The sequence below is a fragment of the Trachypithecus francoisi genome, unplaced genomic scaffold, assembly GCF_009764315.1.
Source record: "Trachypithecus francoisi isolate TF-2019V2 unplaced genomic scaffold, Tfra_2.0 Lachesis_group11, whole genome shotgun sequence".
In the NCBI taxonomy this organism is placed as follows: Eukaryota; Metazoa; Chordata; class Mammalia; order Primates; family Cercopithecidae; genus Trachypithecus; species Trachypithecus francoisi.
In genome coordinates, this window is record NW_022681456.1 from 95,724,550 (window position 1) to 95,741,205 (window position 16,656).

General features: G+C 36.9%; 1 protein-coding gene across 12 annotated transcripts in view; it reads left to right on the top strand.

Moving 5' to 3' along the window:
- KIF21A (kinesin family member 21A) overlaps nt 1–16,656 on the top strand; it is a 164,869-nt gene that overhangs the window by 95,727 nt on the left and 52,486 nt on the right. For 11 of the 12 annotated variants that reach the window (XM_033222431.1, XM_033222432.1, XM_033222433.1 and 8 more), the window contains exons 12-15: nt 13,820–13,910; nt 14,333–14,453; nt 14,865–15,053; nt 15,586–15,785. In XM_033222431.1, coding sequence (XP_033078322.1) covers nt 13,820–13,910; nt 14,333–14,453; nt 14,865–15,053; nt 15,586–15,785 — 601 coding nt within the window. Of the gene's footprint in view, nt 1–9,133; nt 9,173–13,819; nt 13,911–14,332; nt 14,454–14,864; nt 15,054–15,585; nt 15,786–16,656 lie in introns of all 12 variants that reach the window. The other variant, XM_033222442.1, reaches the window with a different exon arrangement.

Sequence of the window (16,656 nt, forward strand, 5' to 3'; positions counted from 1 at the left end):
AAGTCTTTGCTATTGTGAATAGTGCCGCAATAAACATACGTGTGCATGTGTCTTTGTAGTAGAGTAATTTATAATCCTTTGGGTATATACGCAGTAGTGGGATGGCTGGGTCATATGGTACATCTAGTTCTAGATCCTTGAGGAATCGCCATACTGTTTTCCATAATGGTTGAACTAGTTTACAATCCCACCAACAGTGTAAAAGTGTTCCTATTTCTCCACATCCTCTCCAACACCTGTTGTTTCCTGACTTCTTAATGATTGCCATTCTAACTGGTGTGAGATGGTATCTCATTGTGGTTTTGATTTGCATTTCTCTGATGGCGAGTGATGATGAGCATTTTTTCATGTGTCTGTTGGCTGTATGGATGTCTTCTTTTGAGAAATGTCTGTTCATATCCTTTGCCCACTTTTTGATGGGGTTGTTTGTTTTTTTCTTGTATATTTGTTTGAGTTCTTTGTAGATTCTGGATATTAGCCCTTTGTCAGATGAGTAGGTTGCAAAAATTTTCTCCCATTCTGTAGGTTGCCTGTTCACTCTGATGGTAGTTTCTTTTGCTGTGCAAAAGCTCTTTGGTTTAATTAGATCCCATGTGTCAATTTTTGCTTTTGCTGCCGTTGCTTTTGGTGTTTTAGACATGAAGTCCTTGCCCATGCCTATGTCCTGAATGGTACTACCTAGATTTTCTTCTAGGGTTTTTATGGTATTAGGTCTAACATTTAAGTCTCTGATCCATCTTGAATTAATTTTCGTATAAGGGGTAAGGAAAGGATCCAGTTTCAGCTTTCTACTTATGGCTAGCCAATTTTCCCAGCACCATTTATTAAATAGGGAATCCTTCCCCATTTCTTGTTTTTGTCAGGTTTGTCAAAGATCAGATGGCTGTAGATGTGTGGTATTATTTCTGAGGACTCTGTTCTGTTCCATTGGTCTATATCTCTGTTGTGGTACCAGTACCATGCTGTTTTGGTTACTGTAGCCTTGTAGTATAGTTTGAAGTCAGGTAGCGTGACGCCTCCAGCTTTGTCCTTTTGACTTAGGATTGTCTTGGCAATGCGGGCTCTTTTTTGGTTCCATATGAACTTTAAAGCCGTTTTTTCCAATTCTGTGAAGAAAGTCATTGGTAGCTTGATGGGGATGGCATTGAATCTATAAATCACCTTGGGCAGTATGGCCATTTTCACGATATTGATTCTTCCTATCCATGAGCATGGTATGTTCTTCCATTTGTTTGTGTCCTCTTTGATTTCACTGAGCAGTGGTTTGTAGTTCTCCTTGAAGAGGTCCTTTACATCCCTTGTAAGCTGGATTCCTAGGTATTTTATTCTCTTTGAAGCAATTGTGAATGGAAGTTCATTCCTGATTTGGCTCTCTGCTTGTCTGTTACTGGTGTATAAGAATGCTTGTGATTTTTGCACATTAATTTTGTATCCTGAGACTTTGCTGAAGTTGCTTATCAGCTTAAGGAGATTTTGGGCTGAGACAATGGGGTTTTCTAAATATACAATCATGTCATCTGCAAACAGGGACAATTTGACTTCTTCTTTTCCTAACTGGATACCCTTGATTTCTTTCTCTTGCCTGATTGCCCTAGCCAGAACTTCCAACACGATGTTGAATAGGAGTGGTGAGAGAGGGCATCCCTGTCTTGTGCCAGTTTTCAAAGGGAATTTTTCCAGTTTTTGCCCATTCAGTATGATATTAGCTGTGGGTTTGTCATAAATAGCTCTTATTATTTTGAGGTACGTTCCATCAATACCGAATTTATTGAGCGTTTTTAGCATAAAGGGCTGTTGAATTTTGTCAAAAGCCTTTTCTGCATCTATTGAGATAATCATGTGGTTCTTGTCTTTGGTTCTGTTTATATGCTGGATTACGTTGATTGATTTGCGAATGTTGAACCAGCCTTGCATCCCAGGGATGAAGCCCACTTGATCATGGTGGATAAGCTTTTTGATGTGCTGCTGAATCCGGTTTGCCAGTATTTTATTGAGAATTTTTGCATCGATGTTCATCAGGGATATTGGTCTAAAATTCTCTTTTTTTGTTGTGTCTCTGCCAGGCTTTGGTATCAGGATGATGTTGGCCTCATAAAAAGAGTTGGGGAGGATTCCCTCTTTTTCTATTGATTGAAATAGTTTCAGAAGGAATGGTACCAGCTCCTCCTTGTACCTCTGGTAGAATTTAGCTGTGAATCCATCTGGTCCTGGACTTTTTTTGGTGGGTAGGCTATTAATTGTTGCCTCAATTTCAGAGCCTGCTATTGGTCTATTCAGGGATTCAACTTCTTCCTGGTTTAGTCTTGGGAGAGTGTAAGTGTCCAGGAAATTATCCATTTCTTCTAGATTTTCTAGTTGATTTGCGTAGAGGCATGTATAGTATTCTCTGATGGTTGTTTGTATTTCTGTGGGGTCGGTGGTGATATCCCCTTTATCATTTTTTATTGCGACTATTTGATTCCTCTCTCTTTTCTTCTTTATTAGTCTTGCTAGCGGTCTGTCAATTTTGTTGATCTTTTCAAAAAACCAACTCCTGGATTCATTGATTTTTTGGAGGGTTTTTTGTGTCTCTATCTCCTTCAGTTCTGCTCTGATCTTAGTTATTTCTTGCCTTCTGCTAGCTTTTGAATGTGTTTGCTCTTGCCTCTCTAGTTCTTTTAATTGTGATGTTAGAGTGTCCATTTTAGATCTCTCCTGCTTTCTCTTGTGGGCATTTAGTGCTATAAATTTCCCTCTACACACTGCTTTAAATGTGTCCCAGAGATTCTGGTATGTTGTATCTTTGTTCTCATTGGTTTCGAAGAACATCTTTATTTCTGCTTTCATTTCGTTATGTACCCAGTAGTCATTCAGGAGCAGGTTGTTCAGTTTCCATGTAGTTGAGCGGTTTTGATTGAGTTTCTTAGTCCTGAGTTCTAGTTTGATTGCACTGTGGTCTGAGAGACAGTTTGTTATAATTTCTGTTCTTGTACATTTGCTGAGGAGTGCTTTACTTCCAATTATGTGGTCAATTTTGGAATAAGTGCGATGTGGTGCTGAGAAGAATGTATATTCTGTTGATTTGGGGTGGAGAGTTCTATAGATGTCTATTAGGTCCGCTTGGTGCAGAGATGAGTTCAATTCCTGGATATCCTTGTTAACTTTCTGTCTCGTTGATCTGTCTAATATTGACAGTGGAGTGTTGAAGTCTCCCATTATTATTGTATGGGAGTCTAAGTCTCTTTGTAGGTCTCTAAGGACTTGCTTTATGAATCTGGGTGCTCCTGTATTGGGTGCATATATATTTAGGAGAGTTAGCTCTTCCTGTTGAATTGATCCCTTTACCATTATGTAATGGCCTTCTTTGTCTCTTTTGATCTTTGATGGTTTAAAGTCTGTTTTATCAGAGACTAGGATTGCAACCCCTGCTTTTTTTTGTTCTCCATTTGCTTGGTAGATCTTCCTCCATCCCTTTATTTTGAGCCTATGTATGTCTCTGCATGTGAGATGGGTCTCCTGAATACAGCAGACTGATGGGTCTTGACTCTTTATCCAGTTTGCCAGTCTGTGTCTTTTAATTGGAGCATTTAGTCCATTGACATTTAAGGTTAATATTGTTATGTGTGAACTTGATCCTGTCATTATGATATTAACTGGTTATTTTGCTCGTTAGTTGATGCAGTTTCTTCCTAGCCTCGATGGTCTTTACATTTTGGCATGTTTTTGCAATGGCTGGTACCAGTTGTTCCTTTCCATGTTTAGGGCTTCCTTCAGGGTCTCTTGTAAGGCAGGCCTGGTGGTGACAAAATCTCTAAGCATTTGCTTATCTGTAAAGGATTTTATTTCTCCTTCACTGATGAAGCTTAGTTTGGCTGGATATGAAATTCTGGGTTGAAAATTCTTTTCTTTAAGAACGTTGAATATTGGCCCCCACTCTCTTCTGGCTTGTAGAGTTTCTGCCGAGAGGTCTGCTGTTATTCTGATGGGCTTCCCTTTGTGGGTAACCCGACCTTTCTCTCTGGCTGCCCTTAAGATTTTTTCCTTCATTTCAACTTTGGTGAATCTGGCAATTATGTGTCTTGGAGTTGCTCTTCTGGAGGAGTATCTTTGTGGCGTTCTCTGTATTTCCTGAATTTGAATGTTGGCCTGCCCTACTAGGTTGGGGAAGTTCTCCTGGATGATATCCTGAAGAGTGTTTTCCAACTTGGTTCCATTTTCCCCCTCACTTTCAGGCACCCCAATCAGACGTAGATTTGGTCTTTTTACATAATCCCATACTTCTTGCAGGCTTTGTTCATTTCTTTTTCTTCTTTTTTCTTTTGGTTTTCTCTTCTCGCTTCATTTCATTCATTTGATCCTCAATCGCTGATACTCTTTCTTCCAGTTGATCGAGTCGGTTACTGAAGCTTGTGCATTTGTCACGTATTTCTCGTGTCATGGTTTTCATCTCTGTCATTTCGTTTATGATCTTCTCTGCATTAATTAGTCTAGCTGTCAATTCTTCCACTTTTTTTTCAAGATTTTTAGTTTCTTTGCGCTGGGTACGTAATTCCTCCTTTAGCTCTGAGAGGTTTGATGGACTGAAGCCTTCTTCTCTCATCTCGTCAAAGTCATTCTCTGACCAGCTTTGATCCGTTGCTGGCGATGGGCTGCGCTCCTTTGCAGGGGGAGATGCGCTCTTATTTTTTGAATTTCCAGCTTTTCTGCCCTGCTTCTTCCCCATCTTTGTGGTTTTATCTGTCTCTGGTCTTTGATGATGGTGACGTACTGATGGGGTTTTGGTATAGGTGTCCTTCCTGTTTGATAGTTTTCCTTCTGACAGTCAGAAGGACTGTCTGTTGGTCTGTTGGAGATTGCTTGAGGTCCACTCCAGACCCTGTTTGCCTGGGTGTCAGCAGCAGAGGTTGCCGAAGATAGAATATTGCTGAACAGCGAGTGTACCTGTCTGATTCTTTCTTTGGAAGTTTCCTCTCAGGGGTGACTCCACCCTGTGAGGTGTGGGGTGTCAGACTGCCCCTAGTGGGGGATGTCTCCCAGCTAGGCTACTCAGGGGTCAGGGACCCACCTGAGCAGGCAGTCTGTCCGTTCTCAGATCTCAACCTCCGCGTTAGGAGATCCACGGCTCTCCCCAAAGCTGTCAGACAGAGTCGTTCGCGTCTGCCACGGCCCCGCTCTTCCCCTAATGGATTGCAGCTGTGCGCTGTCCGCAGCGGTAGAGTCTACAGAAACAGGCAGGCTTCTTTGAGCTGCTGTGAGCTCCACCCAGTTCGAGCTTCCCAGCGTCTTTGTTTACCTACTTAAGCCTCAGCAATGGCGGGCGCCCCTCCCCCAGCCTCGCTGCTGCCTTGCGGATAGATCGCCGCAGACGGCTGTGTTAGCAGTGAGGGAGGCTCCGTGGGCGTGGGACCCTCCCGGCCAGGTATGGGATATATTCTCCTGGTGTGCCTGTTTCCTTAAAGCGCAGTATTGGGGTGGGAGTTACCCGATTTTCCAGGTGTTGTGTGTCTCAGTTCCCCTCGCTAGGAAAAGGATTTCCTTCCCCCTTGCGCTTCCAGGTGAGGCGATGCCTCGCCCTGCTTCAGCTCACGCTGGTCAGGCTGCAGCAGCTGACCAGCACCGATTGTCCGGCACTCCCTAGAGAGATGACCCCAGTACCTCAGTTGAAAATGCAGAAATCACCGATCTTCTGTGTCGCTCGCGCTGGGAGTTGAAGACTGGAGCTGTTCCTATTCGGCCATCTTGCTCCCTAAAAAATTTTCTTGTGTACTATACCATATAGCTATAAACATTTTTAGAGCCAAGTTATAAATTTTTGTTGCTACATATAAGAATTTATAACATTTAATAGAATATGTCTTACCATACTATAATCAAATTTTTTTTTGAATTAGAAAATGAAAACCAATCCTGTTTTACTTAGTTTGATAAAGCATTTTGTTCATCACACTTGGATCCCAATAACTTTTAACTATATGTCAATTTCTATTTTTAAAATGTAGCTAAGCCCTCATTTAGCCAAAGGATTCCCTACAAGTTGAAAAAAACCAGCATACAAAGTACCTAGGGTTCCAGAAACGTTTAGAAGGACAACAGATTTACTAAAGTGCTCAGTCTTCCACAGGAGCTCCTTGGAAGTGATAGCTCCTGTTTAGATGCATTGATTCTGATTGAGTTGCATTCCATGCTTCATGTTTATCTATTTTATCTGTCAGAGAGGGCATTGCAAAATGTGGGTCTGCCTCAACCTTACACATACAGGAGGTTCAGTTAAAAATTAATTGAAACTTTGCCCTGATTTTTCTCTAGCAAGGATTGTAAATACCTGGTGTCCAAATTTCCCAGCTCACTCACATAAAATGATTTCTGCCTGTTTTATAATATGGTAAGAATAATTCAGAAGGGGGCAAGAAAAGGCAAGACAGGGGAAAGAACCTTCTTTCCCTCTCATAGGTGTAGGCCAGTCTTTGGGGGAACAATGGGAATTTCTGCTTTAGCCATTCGTTCTTACTAACCTTCCTGTGTCCCCATGCTACCTTGATCCATTCCTCTCTTATGCGGTCCAGTTCTCATGTAATTCTGCCCTACCCTGAAGTGCTCCCAATTTCAAAATTATCTACTTTCTTCTCTGATCTCCTTAAATTCAAACTCTGGAACAAAGCCGTTTGACTAAAGGAATTCATACCAGTGGAAATGACTGATAACCAACAAGCTTCCTTTGTAGAGGTGTTTGTAATTTTTAAAGAGGATACATTAATCCATACAACAAAATATGTTAGACAGCATAATCTGATGAGAAAAGATAGAGTAGGAAAGAATTTTTTTTTTTTTTTTTTTACCTTCTTGTGGCTATGAGTTTCTAAAACCTGACTGGGGCTTGCTTAACCTTTGGATTCAGCTATTCTAAGCTGGCCTGGCCTCTATAGCTGCCTCCTTTCCTTGTCACTGAATTCACAAACTCTTTGGAAGCTCTGTGTCTTTTAATTTATTGTTTTGTGTTGTAGATTCTTGGTTGCCGTGGCTACAAGGCCTCTGACAATGTAAGAGTTGATAGGAAGAGTGGTAACTGGATCATTTTAATGCCAGAAGTTGCGTTTGTGTTTAAGAAGGATGCCACAAATGCTGTCTTCTGAATCAGTCTTTATCAGAACTATAACTAACTTTATCAAAACTAATATGTAAGGTTTTAAGATTTGCTCTTCTACCTTCTTGTGCTTATTTTCTGTTGAGGTGTAGGTTTGCTTATTTTCTGTTGAGCTGTATCCAGAGATGTAGATAGTAAGAAAATAACAATTAAACTATGTTGAGTATCTTTCAGTTACACAAATGTTAGAATAGTTGGCAAGAATTGTCATTCTCTTTCTTTAACTGTAGAAGAAACATTGTAGGGGAACTAAGTGAAGTAAAAACTGAACTCCTTTAAGTTACATAGAGGTGTTAGATTATTATTTTATTTCTCTGTCCCTCCATTGTCTTTTTGAACCATTGATTGTAATGGTTTTTAAAAAGGCAATTTAGGAGGTGTCTAAAATTTATGTACTTGCTAGCTCATGTCAGCTTTATATTTTAATATAGCTTTCTTGTATAAGCTAACAAAAGTCTCTATATTGAAAATAGAAAATCTGGGTTCTTCATGAGGAAACCACATTCTCTGAGCCATTGTAGCTCATTATCACTAGTATAGGCCTAGAGTAGACATAAAAGTTTTTTGAATTTTTTGTGTATGTGGACGAAGAAAATTTACCATTCACACATTAAATCCCATATTTTTGGATATCTAGCTTTAAATGACTTGCAACATAAAAAACTTCACTCATCGATCAGACTGCACTGATTTGCATTTAGTGGTGTTGGGTTGAAACTCGAGAAACAGATTTCTTAGGCAGTGGCTTTACTTTGCTTTTTCTAATCACTATACTGGACCATTTGATTACTGTATATTACTTTGTAGACTTTTTCTCAGAAAGATTGCTAGTCTCGTCTGATAATGGCGGCATGTAAGTTAATGCGAAAACAATCACAGACCAGTAAATAAGAATCACATGGGAGCACGTATATTATGAAATTAAAATGAAAAGAACTGGCTTGATAAAATAACTCATACCTCTGATTCAGTCTCTTCATTTTAAAGTATTAATGATTCTGAAAAATATTTTCTGAAAAATATTCTGGGCAGAAGTGTTCTATATCAAAATTGACATATACTTAATCAGAACCTAGCACATCTGTCTTTTTTTCTACATGACAAATATTGGTATACAGTACATTCCACTGAGTAAAAATCTCTAAGTTTTAATATTGAATATTCTTTGTCTTTAAAACCCTGTACACATGGTATTTCTTATATGTTTCTGGTTAAAAAACAATCTTACTAATGGAAAGTACTACAGTTCTCCCCATCTCTCTCTCTCTTTTTTTTTTCTTTGCCTCTATTGCTTTATAGATATGCCCTTTCAGTAGTTTATAATAATTAGTAAACTCTTTAATCCCAATGTGAAATTTTATTTTCAAGTAATAAAATTACAGTTTTTCCCAGCTATCATAACAACCATATTCATTTGCCTGCAATACCATTTCATGTATAACTTTGAAATCAGTTTTTTTTTTTAGATTTAGTGATTTTCATATGTAGTATATTACAACAGAAAGTATGTTTTTAAAAGTAGTATCCTAGAATTTAGTATTAGTGGTATTTTCATATTATGGTATAAAGGCATTACTTGGTGAATTCTTTTAATGATGCCATTAAAAATTCTTCTGTAAACGCTTGAAAGAAAGAATAGATTATTGAAAGTGGTCTTTTTTGGGGGAAGCTGAGTAAATTGACCCACTTCAGACTAAAAAAAGGCATCCGAGCATGCCTAATCCTTATCAACTTTTATAAATTGAGACTATACATTTTGCTGCTACATAATTTCAACTGATAGTCTATATACTCTTCTTAGATATATTGCTGCTTGATTTTCTACTTACTTTTTATTCATACAAATGTATTGCCTTTTTACTGTGTATTGTCCTTTGATGATATCTTTTAAAATTTATTTTAAAGTCTTCAAGCTCATGTATCATTTTTACCTTCTTATCACTTTCGCTTTTTACTGTCTGGTTTGTCCTTCATTGGCTTGGCCTTCCAATACTGTGCCTCGTGATTTTGAAGGCTACAGAAACTTGAGGAAAGCAATCGAGAAGAAAGAAGGTTGGAATATTTCCCAGGTTTTTTATTAAAATGTTTAAATACTGAGTTGCCATTCACAAGGAAATGTGTTATAGTATTATAGATTGTTTCAGACTAGATAAGCTGGGGTGCTCCTAAAAGTAATGCTGACTTTATAAAACTAACAAGAACACTGTAATACATTTTTAAGAAAGTACTTTTTAAGAATAAAATCTTCACTAGATACTTGAATTAAAATTCAGGCAGTTTCATGTGATTACAGAATAAACTATGATAATTATGATGATGATTTACCTTTTGTAGGGTAAAAATAGCCCTAAAACCCCTGCCATTTGATTTATTTAAAAAAGAAAAAACAACAGTAATTATTTGTCTTACGGAAACTTGTGAGCAGAATGGAAATTGACATTTTGTTGTAGCACATGCTGAGTCATGGGTGGGGTTCTGTCTCTCTCTTCTTTATTTAATATAATCTTTACTGGAAAAAAAACCATTAAAATGACAACAAACAAAAGGAAACTGTGGCCTGATTACAAATAAGATTTATAAGACATTCTTAAGGTTGAAATAGAAAAACAGTTTTTGCTTTTAAAATGTATTTGAAGTGGACATCAAAAACAGAATAGTTGCTTTTTTCATTGGAAATGAGCAAAATTTAGAATCATATTCTTGATTTGCATTTTACTGATTCAGAATTAGGATTATTTAACCAAGAATCAAGTGGTATTTTCCTTATCAGAACTTTTCTTCATAGATTTTCCTAAACAATCTCTAGATTACAGTCAAAATGATTAAGAAAACATACTAGTTTCAAGGTAATATTTAACTGTTTTGGAAGCCCTACTTTAGAAATTCATCTTTTACTTAAGAACTTGAAAACTTATACTATGCAGTTAGTTAAATGAATAGCTTACTTTAAATATCTTAAAGTTTAAAGTGTTTTTCTTTAAATTGTAATGTATATGTTATAATTATATTTAGTATGTTATATAGTATTCTAAAGTTTTTATACTTATATGCCATAAGTCCATAGGTTCTTTAAAGTATTCTGTACTTAGGTTATAATTTTAATTTTTTTATCGGTCATACCCTAACTCACCTAAGCAATACATATTTAGGACAACATGTTTATTACTGGAGTTAAGGTATTAAAATTGTGAAATTTCTTCTATTCTGAAAGGTCAAAATAAGATGCATCATTGAAGTTGTGTGCAGAAGCATTTAATCACCATAAAATATTCAAGTCCTTTAAAGGTACTCAGTGAAAGGAGTTTACTTCCATCTTTACATGATCCCTGAAGGATAGCAAAAGCAGAGTGGTTTGGTGGTTACAGAACAATGTCTCAAACATAGTCGTGTGTACAGATCTCCTAGGGATTTTGATAAAATGCAGATTCTGATTCAGTAGGGCCGAGGTGGAGCCTGAGCTTCTGCATAAGTAATAAGCTCCCAGGTGATGGAGATGCTTCCAGTCTGTGAAGTGAACTTTGAAATGGTCTGGGAGTCAGGATAACTGGTTTTAGTCCTCTTGAGGGGATTAACTTCTTCAGGCCACAGTTCCCTTTTTGTTTGTCAAATGAAGGGGTTAATTGCTAATTCCAGCTCCCAAGCTTCTGATTCTATATAAAGTACTAATTTAAGTATCTTCCATTGCTACTTAGATACTTATTTTATGTATCAATTTGCCTCGGTTTACTGAGGAAGACTTGAATATTTGAGGTATAAAAATTATAACTATCAACTTGTATTTTAAAAGCTTAAGCCTTTAAATTAATAATGTAAAGTTATGACTGCTGATTTTTCTGCATCAGAAGTGGCATGAATGACTTACAATATATGAGTTAATGTAGACGTAAAGATAGCATTTGTTTAACTGGGTATCAGTGACTTGGAGTGGGGAGTAGAAGGATATGTTGAGTCAAATGTTTGGAATAAGGTGGTTGTATGGCTGTAAACTTAAGTATAATGTGATTTGATTGGAACTTGAAGTAATACAAGAACAGAGAATAATGAAAACTGTATTCTGTAACAGTCACAGGTGAGAAAGGGAGACTGCCCAGGAGAGGGAATTGGGAAACCTGCTGGAAGATGTCTCCCTAATAAATTGTCCTTTCCTAGCCCTACACCTTAGACCTAGACCTCAAGTATAGCACTGTTTGAGTATATGCTGCTGGCCTTTTAATTGATGATGGATGAAAGGGGAATTTCTTTCTAGATTTTCAGCTTAAACTGCATGATGGTGGAAAATCAGCAGTCCTAGTATATTATAAGCAACCTAAGAGAGGCATTTAGTATATCACACAAAATTATTTCTTGTTTATCATAAAAATTCTTTCTAGGTGGTTCCTAGTTTTCTTCAAGCTCATTTTTTCTCCATGCAAATGATTTAACAGCATTCATGGATCCCTGTTACAATTTACTTCATTCATTTCCAGTTGAGACTGTTATATTGGTACTCCTACTTGTAATTTCTTCTCTCGCCATATATATGCTGTCTCTCATGCATCTTTATGCATTTTTCAAACTGTACCATTGTACTCCAACCGAGCTAGTACATGAGACACATAGGCATGTTCAAACAGAGGTGCTTATGTGTAGTCACAGGGATTGATTTATTTAACAAACCACTTACTTCACATTCGTTATGTGCCAGGCCTTGGGTACTAGGGATGTAATGTGGAGGCCAACAGACATGATCCCTTCCCTTAGGAAGCTGACTGCCTAGTGAGAAATACAGACACTAAATAAATAATAACATAAACATAAATGACAAACTCTGAAAAGTACTTACAAGGGGGAAGTATTTATATTCATAGTGCTCAGTACAAAAATATCTCTGGGAATAGAAACCTAGAGTTAATCGGCCGGGCGCGGTGGCTCAAGCCTGTAATCCCAGCACTTTGGGAGGCCGAGACGGGCGGATCACAAGGTCAGGAGATCGAGACCATCCTGGCTAACACGGTGAAACCCCATCTCTACCAAAAAATACAAAAAATTAGCCGGGCGAGGTGGCGGGCGCCTGTAGTCCCAGCTACCCGGGAGGCTGAGGCAGGAGAATGGCGTGAACCCGGGAGACGGAGCTTGCAGTGAGCCAGGATCTGGCCACTGCACTCCAGCCCGGGCGACAGAGCGAGACTCTGTCTCAAAAAAAAAAAAAAAAAAAAAAGAAACCTAGAGTTAATCATTAAAGTTATAGTTATAATAGGGCCTAAATGAGATTAAGTTTTTAGCCTAAAAGCTAAAAATCAATCCATATATTAGGGAAATTACTTAATATAGAAGAATATATGAAAAAACAATAGCTGTTATTAAGCTATTCTGATAAAGTTTTTTTTCTAGAGGAATTTTACGCGGAGAATATTGTATTATTTTAGTATTTTATTTATTTATTTATTTTTAGAATTTATTTTAATTAACTAATTTATTTATTTTTGAGACAGAGTCTCGCTCTGTCGCCCGGGCTAGAGTGCAGTGGCATGATCTCGCCTCACTGCAACCTCCACCTCCCGGGTTCAAGCGATTCTTCTGCCTCAGCCTCCTTTGAAGCTGGGATTACAGGTATGCACCACTATACCCGGCTGATTTGTATTTTTAGGAGAGATGGGGTTTCACCATGTTGTCCAGGCTGGACTCAAACGCCTGACCTCGTGATCCACCCACCTCGGCCTCTCAAAGTGCTTTTTAATGATTTTAAAATGCTACTATAGCACAAAAGGAAATAGTTCATATACAGATTCATTTAAAGTTTACTTTCTTAATGTTATTTAGCTTAATTAAATATGTGAGTCTAGTGATCAGTAGTGTACTTTCTGTGCATAGTTGATTGCTAAACCCACAAAGGATTAGAGTTATTTGGGTATACAAAACTTCTCTCTTTTCCTCAGGACCACCAGGGCTGAATTAATTTAGCTATAATCATTCCCTGATATGTGTGTAGTTATGGTTGTAGGTACTAGGTAACTGAAGAGGAGAGCTTCCACTTATAACGTGAATCTTGTGGCAGACCCTGAAATTTTCTATTCAATCAAAGGGCAGCCTGAACATTAGACAGTTTTTGGTATGCAAAGACCCATTGTGTGAGACCATAATGAGAATTGGCCTTGTGCTGTATGGGCTGCCTAAGAAAAAAGAGCCTGTACCACTACCTGAAAGAGACCTGAACACACTGATGGATGTAGCTAGTGTAGACAAGCTTACTGTGGGCAGATTTAATCTGGAACTTTAAATTTACTCTTAAATCTATTAGGACATCAATAAAAATGTAGTTTTTTATATCTTTATATTAATATGAGATATTTTTTGTATTCAAATGAGAAAACAAACATGTTTAATTTCTTTTGAATTTAAGTTGCCTTACATTCCAGTTAATTGACTGCTACTGTGACTAGTTCTTAGGGGTGTCAAGGTCTCGTGCTTTCAGGCATAATCTATTCCTCAGTGTTTTCTGAAAATAAGCTTTTCTCCAGTGATATAAATCATTACACTATTGACTGATTGGCAATTTCCATTTTTCTCTGAAGCATCAGGTAGAATAGCTTTGCTCATTTAAGTGACCAACATTTAAAGTTTGTTTTCATAAATCATTCATGGCTTTTAAAAATCTGAGAGAAAAAAGTGAATACTTTTCCTTTCTGTTCTAACGCCATACCCTTATGTTCCTTTTTTTAGTGTGGCTGGTAAAGAGGATAATACAGACACTGATCAAGAGAAGAAAGAAGAAAAGGGTGCTTCAGAAAGAGAAAACAATGAATTAGAAGTGGTAAGTATGAAAGAATGAACTTGTCAGTTTTAGTCACCAGGTTTGGTTGTTCTTGGTTGCTGATAACTTACTAACTTAATTGTAGAAAAGTGAACTGCTTATGATGCATTCTGTTCAATCTGTTTCTTTGAAGATGTTTCTTCAGAAATATGAGCTGTAAAATATTGACAACTCTCAATCTTATGTATTGTGAAAGCATTGTGTTGGGGAGGCAAGGGTAGAATACTATGAGAGATGAAATACTTTTTGGTTTAAGACAAAATTATTATGTAATAACCTTAACATCTTGGAAGGATTTTTATACTGATGAAAAGTGAATTTTTTTATGTTTCTGTATTTTGTACTCCAGCAGCCTCTCTCAATGAGGGAATCAGTTTGTTTTGCCAATATTTTGCTATTAATTTTCACAAATCACATTTTAGGAAGAAAGTCAAGAAGTGAGTGATCATGAGGATGAAGAAGAGGAGGAGGAGGAGGAGGAGGAAGATGACATTGAAGGTGGTGAAAGTTCTGATGAATCAGATTCTGAATCAGATGAAAAAGGTACTTGCCATTTGGTATAAGGGCAAAAGTTCATTTTGGGAAGTTGTTTAAACCATGACAGAAAACTCTTAACATTCTCCATTTCATACTTGATGAAAGCAACTTTTGTGACTACTGACCTATATTTGCCTTCCAAGGTTTATGTGCTAAACAAATGAGTTACTTCTCTTGCTGGATGTAGTCATTGTGTAATTTCCATTCTTGTTGAGTACAAATAGCATTGTCCTTGATCAAAGTGAACACTCTGTATCTCATTCACCTTTTGGTTTTTGGTTTATCCAGGAAACTTTTCTAATGACTACTCAGTGAATAAAAATACCTAGTTGATGGTTTTTATGCTCTTGCTTGAAAGCTAGAATTCTGATATTTTGACCTAGTGCCAGGATTTTTATTTTCTTCTTTTATAAATAGCCAATTATCAAGCAGACTTGGCAAACATTACTTGTGAAATTGCAATTAAGCAAAAGCTAATTGATGAACTAGAAAACAGCCAGAAAAGACTGCAGACTCTGAAAAAACAGTATGAAGAGAAGCTAATGATGCTGCAACATAAAATTCGGGACACTCAGCTTGAAAGAGACCAGGTGCTTCAAAACTTAGGTAAGAATTATATTTAATTCAAATGAAAGTTCAAGCTGAATCTTCAAAATGGGTCTTTTCCTGTAGAAGAAAAAAGTGATAGAAGCCATATTAAACCTAAAAAAGGTTGTTTGTTTTGTTTTTGCAAGTCTCAGTTTGTGTCTTTTATTTAAAAGTTATATGTAGCTTGTAAATACTTTCTGACCAGATTATATGTTAATTTGTCTCATAATGTTAAATATTGTTATTTATTTTATTTTTTCATACCGATATCTGCCTAGGCTGTTTACTCACTTTATACAAATTTATGGTTGTTTTAATGTTTTGATTTATGTTGCGTACATTTTAACATAACATATTAATGAATAAGCTTCAATAATCATTAAACAGGTTAAGAGTAGATAATAAAGAGAGAATGATTGAAAGACACCCTAGTCTTCTGAGATGTGAGTGTTTGGAAAGTAGCTCTTGTCTTTGGATATGGACTGTAAATCTGTGAAATAAAAATCTGTGTTTCACAAAAAACATATAACAATATCCTGTGGTCATTTAGGCTCAGTAGAATCTTACTCAGAAGAAAAAGCAAAAAAAGTTAGGTCTGAATATGAAAAGAAACTCCAAGCCATGAATAAAGAACTGCAGAGGCTTCAAGCAGCTCAAAAAGAACATGCAAGGTTGCTTAAAAATCAGTCTCAGTATGAAAAGCAATTGAAGAAATTGCAGCAGGATGTGATGGAAATGAAAAAAACAAAGGTATTGATTGATTTTTCCATTAATGTTTGATGTTCAGTATGATTTTGCAATTGGGACAAAAAATAAACAACTATTGTGGTTCTTTCCATATTTGATAAAGGTAACCCAATCTTACAAATGATGTACTTTCCTTTGGCAATTAGAATTTATTTCTAATAGTCATTCCTCATCAAAGCCTTTCTTCAAGAGTAGCTGAAAATCATGTGCTCATCAGGGCTTCTTAGACATTGATGGATATTTCTTCTCTTACAACTCTTATGCAAGCTTAACAAAAACATGAAATATTTCAAATATGCAAGAAAGCATAGATAATAACATAACAAACACTGTATCCACAATCTAGTTTAAAATATTAAGCATTACAGATACACAGTAGGCCTTCTGTTTGTCTCTTCCTGATCATATTCCCCATTCTCCAATAGCTAATAACTGTCTTACATTTAGTTCTTATCATTCCTATACATAGAAAAGCACTAATTTTCTTCCCCTGTCCAAAGAGAGTATGCAAATCCTTATCTGTTATCTGTTTTTGTTGAGGAATCAATTATTCTTTACGTCTATCATGAAAGTCATTGTAGTTTTCTTAAAATAGCAATAAAATAGCAAATATGGAAGTGATTTAGATAGTATAACCATGCATCACTTAATGATGGTATGTTCTGAGAAATGCATTTTTAGGTGATTGTCAAACATGGAGTGTACTTACACAAACCTCGATGGTATAGCCTACTACACACCTAGGCTACATGGTAGAGCCTATTGCTCCTGGGCTACAAACCTCTACAGCATGTTACTATACTGAATACTCTAGGCAATTTTAACACAATGCTAAATATTTGTGTATCCAAACATATCTAAACATAGAAAAGGT